General features: G+C 42.2%; 1 protein-coding gene across 2 annotated transcripts in view; it reads left to right on the forward strand.

Moving 5' to 3' along the window:
• Positions 1 to 303: 303 nt before the first annotated feature.
• The window catches only part of atad2b (ATPase family AAA domain containing 2B), a 72,554-nt gene continuing 63,954 nt past the window's right edge, over positions 304 to 8,903 (forward strand). For both annotated transcript variants that reach the window (XM_035678625.1, XM_035678626.1), the window contains exons 1-14: positions 304 to 528; positions 2,305 to 2,471; positions 2,797 to 2,828; positions 2,931 to 3,078; positions 3,655 to 3,754; positions 3,865 to 3,994; positions 4,152 to 4,301; positions 4,415 to 4,490; positions 4,696 to 4,797; positions 5,017 to 5,128; positions 5,356 to 5,471; positions 5,654 to 5,828; positions 6,128 to 6,216; positions 7,289 to 7,448. In XM_035678625.1, the coding sequence (XP_035534518.1) occupies positions 430 to 528; positions 2,305 to 2,471; positions 2,797 to 2,828; positions 2,931 to 3,078; positions 3,655 to 3,754; positions 3,865 to 3,994; positions 4,152 to 4,301; positions 4,415 to 4,490; positions 4,696 to 4,797; positions 5,017 to 5,128; positions 5,356 to 5,471; positions 5,654 to 5,828; positions 6,128 to 6,216; positions 7,289 to 7,448 (1,656 nt within the window). In that variant the 5' untranslated portion in view covers positions 304 to 429. The remainder of the gene's footprint in view (positions 529 to 2,304; positions 2,472 to 2,796; positions 2,829 to 2,930; positions 3,079 to 3,654; positions 3,755 to 3,864; positions 3,995 to 4,151; positions 4,302 to 4,414; positions 4,491 to 4,695; positions 4,798 to 5,016; positions 5,129 to 5,355; positions 5,472 to 5,653; positions 5,829 to 6,127; positions 6,217 to 7,288; positions 7,449 to 8,903) is intronic.

An 8,903-nucleotide genomic window follows, 5' to 3' on the forward strand; every position in this document is an offset into this window, starting at 1 on the left:
TTAACGCTTCTTTAATAGTCCTTTAGGGACTTATTGTCCTCAGTAGAACTTAATAGTGGAGTGACTTTATTTAACTTTATGGAATACATCTGTGTCCTCACTGTTCACTGTAAACTGCTCATTATAACCCATAACAACATAATACAACTATTTTTGTATTGATTATCATGGTATATTGTATAGTATCCCCATAACTAGGCCAGTAGTTCTTTGTAGTAGTAGTCCAGTCAGCAAAAATGTATGCACCTGCCAAACAGACCCACATCCACTTGAGAGAGAGGGAGAGGGAGAGGGAGAGAGAGGGAGAGAGAGAGAGGGAGAGGGAGAGAGAGAGAGAGAGAGAGAAATGGCGCCTCGATGCTGCGCTCACTGAGGCAGTGTTTGGAGCCGGCTAGGGAGATTCAGTAAGGGCAGACACAAGGAAAAAACATGGTGAACACAAGGAAAAGCTCACGGCCGGGGAGCGGTCCCTACATCTCCTCGAGGACTAGGTCGTCGTCGAGAAACGAGCGAAACTCTGAGGAACATGTAAGCCGGTTTCCTTTCTTTGCCGGCGAGCTAGCTGGCTCTGCTAGTTGGCTAGGTAGCTGTAGCCGTGGCCTCAAGGTGCTCCACATAATGTATTATTCACAGCAAAGTACGAGCGGTATTGAAGTTGACACCCGCTCAGTCACGCAGACACACAATAAAAGACTTGAATGCAGCGAGTCATACGCGTGTCGTTCGCACTGGACGTCTTGTTCAGCTGTCAGATTACGAGCTAGCGATGTTAACTCCTGGCTAGCTCCAAGTTGAGTTCCCTTTGTGTTGGACAATTTTACCCGGCTGACTTCATTTCACCATTGTCGCCACAAATTAGCCCTCCAAATAAAGACAACTGGGGGTTTGACACGGGGCTATAAGCACTGCTTCACCTCGCCGCCCTGGAACCGGTGGCGTTATTATAATGTCAAATACAGAGATAAAGCTTTAGTTGAGCTAGCGTTTGTAGGTTATAGCTAGCCCGAGAGCTAGCTTACAGTGGGGGAAGGGAGTCCCAGGTTCAAAACAGTTGGCTGGCTCAAGTCCCGTATTTAGCAAGTCTGAACTTGGTGAACTTTCTGTTGTAAATGCCCCACAGACCTATATAAAGCACGTTTTTAAATACGTGCTTTGAACGCGCTGATATAACGTTATACCGAAGGATATATGGCTGCTTATTCGAAATGAACACTAAATAAATAGCCTTAGTTTGTGCTGTCGTCTGACCTACAAGCGGACTGTCAGTCTTTGTCTCAAAATGTAAACATTGGGATTATGCAAGGCAAGGGGTCCTGTGTGTCCCGCTTTATTTACGACTGTCACAGCTCAGACGAACGCTATAATTCAAAGATAGGGTCATTCATAGATTACCATTAACACATTCTTGGGGTTTTAATGGGCTGGCTGTTTGGCAAGGTTTTACACTTTGTTGAATTGCGATTCAAGAAATTCAAGTAATTCCTGCCTTGAGTCTGCGAGCCAGGATCACTGATGACACATGATAATGCAAATCTGCGATTCAAAGGCTTTAGAGTGACAAACCTTACACTCTCACAATGTTATTTCCCAGACATTGTGATGGTTTCTGGACGCTGAACTCCCAACCATGTCGCTCAGCTGCCTGTGTGTAGACCTTGTTGTCAAAAACTCTTTGCTAGGACTGACTGTCGTTGTGTGACTATGTTTGGAAAATGAGTTAAATGAGGGATGACTTCAGGGTGCACCCATCAGGGCCACAGCCGTGCATTTGTTCACTGTTAGTACACCCTGCACTTTCCAGTCTGTCTGCATCCATCCGTCCATCCACTCAGACAAACCCCTCTGCAGGCATTGCAGACAGTTGCCTATGACAACAGATACACTCTCATATCAGCAGGGAAGTTAAGCTGTGAAGGGCATCAGCATCAAGGGCATATGTCTAGTTGTCTGTGTTGGGATTCAGAGAATACACTGAGGAGGACATGGGTACGAGGTGTTGTCCTGGTACTACTATTATTCTGCTTTTGCCATTCGGAGCTCTTGTTTTCTTCTGTCCTTGAAGTCTTTTGTCATGGTTTTTATTTTGTACTCGAGCAGTTTGGTCACGCTTGCTTGTTATTTGCTCAATATGCTGGCTTCATGCAATGATTGATGGGGTGAACACATTTTTTATGCAAATATTTGGGAGAGGCTGTCATGTTATTAGGCGTCGTCGCTCTCTCTTGCTTGCGCGTTCTGATTGTTTGTTATTCCTCTCCCCCGTCTCCCGCTCCTAAATTGGTACAATGTTTGTTTGTACAACAGAAGGAGCCCAGTAGTGATGTGAGCAGTCCCAGCAGTCCGCGGTTGGCTCCCCCGTCCAAGCGGACGCGCCGGCAGGTTGCCTCCGAGCCCAGCTCCAGTGATACCTCCCCGTCACCTCAGACTAAGGGCCAGAGGGTCAGCTGGGACATTCCCACCTACCGCACCAGGTCAGCTGCTGGCCTTTGTTTCCCTCATCATTATTTCTCTGAATGACTGTGCATGATATTGTGCAGCACAGTGATAGATTAGTACTTTACTACATTGTCTTTGGCAGAACTATGTTTAATTCATTTTTTTAAGACAAAGGCGTATTCAAATCATTTACTTCATTACATTATTTGTCTGTACAAAGTAAAGTCAAGAAATAAGCCAGAGATGGCTGTCATATATTGTAACTTAAATGTGAGCTCTCAGAGTATTATGTGTGATTAATTGTTTTCTTCTGTGCATATGTCCATACATATTTTCACTTTGTACTTGTTTTTTTTCTAGGTTGTCCTCTCGCATAATGCAAAATGGACACGGTAATGCAATTTTTTTTCCAAATTGTTTCTTTCTTTTAAACCATACATTGAAAATTTGCATTTAAGAATGGGTCCCTAATTCATTTTTTGTTGATGCTGCAGCCCATATGAGTCACCGGAATGAAGAGAGCGGAGGGGGAGATCACTCTCACATGAATGGCCATGTGGAGCTGAAGAGGAGCTGCCGGGTCAAAAAGAGCCAATTTGAACACCTCAATCAGAGCCTGCTGTTTGACCAGCTGGTCAACAGGTAGGTAGCAGTTACTACTCTACTGATTTATAGTAGGCTCTACATCAAACCTATGCAAATTAGGTACGCTGTTATGAACATATATACTTGTGCGATGGTGTGTCTGCATTTTTATGGAAGTAGCACAGACAAAACAATTGTTGGTGGTGGAGTTTCTATGCCACTTTGTTGAGCTCTGACTGAAACTGAAACTCACTCGTCTCTATCTGCGTATCGCTTTGTTTTCCTTCTTTCTTTTTTTGTTTTCCGCCTGTGAAAGAAAAGTTTGAGGGAATATGAGGGGACAGACGAGCATGTCATGCAGTCAGACAGCGTCCCGTGTGTCCCTGTTTGTCTGTGTGAGGACACACTTGTCTGAAAATGTGTGTATGTTTATAGCGAGATCCTCAAACAGCATTATAAAGTCATCTGGATTTTCGCTTCCCATCCTCAGACAATAAACACATCAGCGGACCAATCCCAGTTGCTGCAGCCTGTGTCGCTGTGACGTGTAGTTACATTCCTGAGGAAAAGTATTGTTGGTTTGGTTGCCATCTTCTGTGTTGTCATATTCTGTGTTGTTCTGTGTGTCTGCAGCACTGCTGAGGCTGTCCTTCAGGAGATGGACAACATCAGCAGCATCAGGCAGAACCGTGAGGTGGAGCGACTTCGCATGTGGACCGGAGACACTGAGGAGGTGAGTGTGGCTCTGCTGTAACACACAACCCAGAGCAAGAAAAGTACATAACGACTGCCTGATGATCTTATGTGAATATAAGTGATAGCAGAAAGGCCATGTTTTTCCAGGAAAACATGGACATGTATTCCCGGGTGAAGCGCAGGAAATCCATGCGCAGGAGCACTTTCAGCATGCCCACACACCACAAAGTCATGAGCAAAACTGAGCAGGAGGAGGAAGAAGAGGAAGGGACAGAAGGTCAGTCTCCTACTGATGTTCTACTTATAAATCAGTGGAGAGAGAACAACCTCATCTTTAACTGAATTTCTGAAAACTTAAATTGTTAAGCTTACTTTGAGTGAAGGGCAAATTTGGTGGTATTATCTGAAGTTTTCATACCACACTTTTGACTCAGATTCTCACGGTGAAGAAGAGGAGGAGGATGCAGAGGATGACGATGAAGATGATGAAGGAGATGAAGTGGAAGAGGCGGGAGAGGAAAATGACAGACCGTACAACTTGAGGCAGCGAAAGACGGTGCAGAGATATGAGGCACCACCGATTGGTAATTGCTGATTCTTTTTCTTTTGGTTTTCCCTCAAGCTTAATCACATTGGAAACTATCTTTAGAGGTTTGGTGCGTGTGAAAACCAGTTGCTTTGTGTTTGCTTCTCTTAGAGCCTGTGAACAGAAAACAGAGCAACCCCTCACTTTTTGACACCCACAGATCCCCAGCAAGAAGAAGCCATATAAGGTTGGTAGAAATTTGTGAGAATTCCTAGTCAAATCTGATGCTAAAAGCGTGACAATGTGTGACTCCTAAGCAGCTTTTTCACTACCATGACTAATGAAGTCAGAGCTGTGGTTATAAAAAGTTTTTTTTTACACCTCCACTTGTCTCTGCTGAATGTGACTGAGTAACGGTGTGACACTGACTCTACATTGTCACACTTCTCCAGAGTGAAGAAACATGCCATTCACAGCAGTGACACCACCTCGTCTTCTGATGAAGAGCGGTTTGAGCGGAGAAAAAGCAAGAGCATGACCCGGGCAAGGAACAGGTGACTGCTTCCGTTCTTCTACCTTTTTATTTTCCTTTCATCTTTCTCTGTTTTACTTTTGCTTTGATTATAGCTTTTTAAGAGCTATAAAATAATAGATGTAGGACTATTGACATTAGTACAAGGGCTGAAGCAGTGACCATTGTGCTACCCTTGTGTGTGACTAAGTATTTGTACTCCTTAGATGTAATTGCTTATGTCAGTCCTATGTTTTCACAGATGTTTGCCCATGAACTTGACTGCAGAAGACCTGGCTAGTGGGGTACTGCGTGATCGGGTGAAAGTGGGTGCCAGCTTGGCTGATGTGGATCCCATGAACCTTGATAGCTCAGTGAGTCTAATAGTTACTACATAACAAAAAGCTGGACAGTTTTAGTCTTAAAACTTGGAAATCTTCAAGTTTTTACTGCAGCTAAAAAGTAATTACTCTGAAGATCTTTAGTTATATTTAGCAGTTCATTTTGTAGCCATACAGAGAGGCTTTGTGCTTAAGATTGTCTTATTTCTTCTTATTAATTTTTCATAGGCGAATGTTCAAAATTTGTGTTTTCTCCCCAGGTGAGATTTGACAGTGTGGGTGGCCTCAGTAATCACATTCAGTCACTAAAGGAGATGGTAGTGTTCCCACTGCTTTACCCTGAGATCTTTGAGAAGTTTAAGATTCAGCCTCCCAGGTGAGAATGTGATTTCAAGGTTACTTTATTTGGTTTTTAATTTTGTTGTATTTTCTGTCAAGTTTGATTGAAAACAGACTATACTAAAATCTGATCACAGATATGCTGTCTGCTTTCATGGTGAAATTCTTCTTTGTTTCTCTACATACATTTGAGATAATTCCATGTCCTCTCCTTTTTAGAGGGTGTTTGTTCTATGGCCCTCCAGGGACAGGAAAGACTCTGGTAGCACGGGCGCTTGCCAATGAGTGTAGCCACGGAGACAGGAAGGTTTCCTTCTTCATGAGGAAAGGAGCCGACTGCCTTAGCAAGTGGGTCGGTGAATCAGAACGGCAGCTACGCCTGCTCTTTGACCAGGTGATTTTTTGGACAGTATCCATGTTACTATAGCTTTAGTCAATTGACCTGAATTGACTCCACAATGTAAATCTAAATATGAATTTGTGGCTGGCAGAATATTTTCAGTCCCGGTGTTTCATGTGTGCTAATGATTGTAACTCAATATTGTCATATTTCCTTTCACTTTTTTGAGAAAATTGATTTCTTAGTTTGATTTACAAACTTCTGCGCAAGTAAACTGACCCCATCCATTTTTTAATATATTGTTTCAATGAGCATAATGTTTTGTTTTTGGTCTTGTGTTTCCTTTTCATCAGGCTTATCTGATGAGGCCATCCATAATTTTCTTTGATGAGATTGATGGTTTGGCTCCTGTTCGCTCCAGCAGGCAAGACCAGATACACAGGTAAGGCTAACTTGGTTGTAACTCTCATATCAAAGAAGGTACAACTGTTCTGTAAACATGTGTATTCTTTAAACATAATGTTACCTCTAACATGGCCCAGTGTCAAATTGCACTAATTATCAGTTTGGCAGTGAACAACCTCAGTAGTAGTTGCTTTGTGTCTGGAATCAAAGTGGAAATGACAGAATTACTAAGCACCTCCTGGAATTGGCTTGTTAGTCACTCACCAACTCTAACCCACGCATTTATCTTTTTATTTTCTTTATTTTTTTCCCTTTTCCACACAAAAGCTATAAAAACATCAAAAACCCCCAGCTGTACTTCACAGATGTGACATGCAGTGGTGAAAGTGTCAAAACTGTGGCTGCTTTTACTTTTGCACACATGGGCATGAAGACATACCCTGCTGCTGTTACTGTCCTTGCCAATAGGTGGTGCAGGTTTTCTGCAAGTTCAAAACTGCTGGTAGTGCAGCTTTGATTTTGGAGGAAATTGGCTGGATATGGATTTGGGTGCTTCACTTCAGGGACACTTGAGTCCATATTTGTTTGTTTAGTTGACAGCGAGCAGCCATAGAAATGGAAATCATAACAGTTTTCCTTCTGATTTAGAGCATTTCAATATGAACTGTAGGTGAGGAAGTATCCTATTACGCAAACACAGCTTGCAGTTGATCCTTGTGGTTGCCGTCTAGAAAATGGAATATTTGTAACCGTGAAATGTAACATAATTCTAGACCAAAGTTAATTCAAAACATGAAATGTGCGTGTGCTTGAGTTTATAGCTGCTCTCCTCTTTCTGCCATGCTGGGTAAATACATGCATAGAGCTGTAGTCAACACGGAAATATAACACTTGCCCCACACTGTTTTGTTTAATATGCGTGTTTGATAGACTAGGTCTGTGTACTATTTGCAGAAATAAGCTCTTGTTTATTTGGTCAGGATCCACTCAAGAGTCAAGTGTTTGAGCTCTAAATGTATGCACGTATACTTGGGTGTAAGTTTAGATATAGCTGAATACTAAAAAGCATGTATTAAATTCCGTCCCACCTCCTCCTTCCCTCTTTCCAGTTCTATTGTGTCCACACTGCTGGCCTTGATGGATGGCTTGGACAGTCGTGGGGAGATAGTGGTCATTGGTGCTACAAACAGACTTGACTCTATCGACCCGGCACTCAGGAGGCCTGGACGCTTTGACCGGGAGTTTCTGTTCAACCTGCCTGACAAGAAGGTGAGACAAAGTGAAACATCAATATTGTGTACAGTGGACATGTTCCTGGACCCAACCACACAAAGTCTGTGTGGATTTTCAGTGGATGTGTTTTTCATTGTAAAAGCATTAACTCTTCATCTCTGCTTTAAAAAGAATGCATATTACACATAGAAATCCGACATATACAATAAATACAGTTTTATCTTGGATGTCTTGTCCAACTAACAGAATGCTTTATTTTGGATCACTTATTGTACATTCTGTGCTGTACCCACATGCACACCCAGCTGGAGACACAATATAATGCAGAAGTAATTAGTGTTGTACTCATAAGAGTCCTGCGACAAATTTAGTACATTCGGCCCTCTGGCTATTAAGAGTCTCCTCAACTGTATTTTTTTCCTCGCTGTTGGATGTTTTGATCCAACAAGCAAGTGGCAAAACAGATGCTCATTAGGTTTCTGGAAAATTAAAAATCAATTCTTCAATTCTGATTGCTTTAATGTTGCACTTGAGGAGACTTTTCATTTGTTTCCTGCAATGCACAAAACAATGTTACATTTTGTAAAGTGACTGTCAGTCAGATCAACAGCTTGGTGTAAGTGACACCTCCCCGTTGAGCCTGTCTAATGGGTTGCCTTGCATCGTTTGTCCGCACAGTAGGATCATTGGTAATCAAAGCCTAATCTGCAGGCCATTGCTGGCTAAGCTTACCAGTGAGCTCTGACTGATTTAAAAACTTGCTCTTCTGCTAATAGCAATCTTCTCTACACATTCAAGTTCAGCTCCCTCCTGGTAGTACCCAAACTAGAAACTGGTATGAAATCTGGCTCAGTGGCGTCTTTTGAATAGAGTGGGAGATGTGATGAAAGATGATGAAAACCATTGCCCTTGATTCATGACAAAGACCACTTTGCTCTTGATGTCTGCTTATCAAAGCAGAGTCCTGTGGAGACGATGCAATGAATTGAAAGGCGCATTGTGTTGAAGTGTTAGCAAGCCCTTCAGTTGAGCTCACTCGCACATTTGATTCAATTTAGATTTTTTTCTTGCTGTTGTCAGTTCTCGATAGAGATGGATATAGATAGAGAGTTAATTTGAGAAGAACATGCTTTTAATTATGGTTTTATGATGTGATTTTCTTGGTATCATTGTCATGTTTTGTTTGTTCCCTGTCTTATGCAACATATTTAAATGACGTTAAATAAAAATGTATTTACATTGTTTGGTAGTAGCGGCACCTTTATAACACAGAGATCCAAAGTGCTTTATAAACAACAAATATACATATGGGTATAACCATACCCAACAAAACATACATAGGGAGCATGTAAATACAAACATAAGGAAGATAAAACAAGAAGGATAAAGTAAAAGAGACGACAGATGAGAAAACAAACAAGGAGATCTATAAAAAGGCTTGCCTGTAGAGGTGGGTTTTGAGGAGCTGCTTAAAACAGTCCACAGATTCAG

The sequence above is a fragment of the Morone saxatilis genome, unplaced genomic scaffold (assembly GCF_004916995.1).
Source record: "Morone saxatilis isolate NCDOM2014 unplaced genomic scaffold, NCSU_SB_2.0 Contig7, whole genome shotgun sequence".
NCBI lineage: Eukaryota > Metazoa > Chordata > Actinopteri > Moronidae > Morone > Morone saxatilis.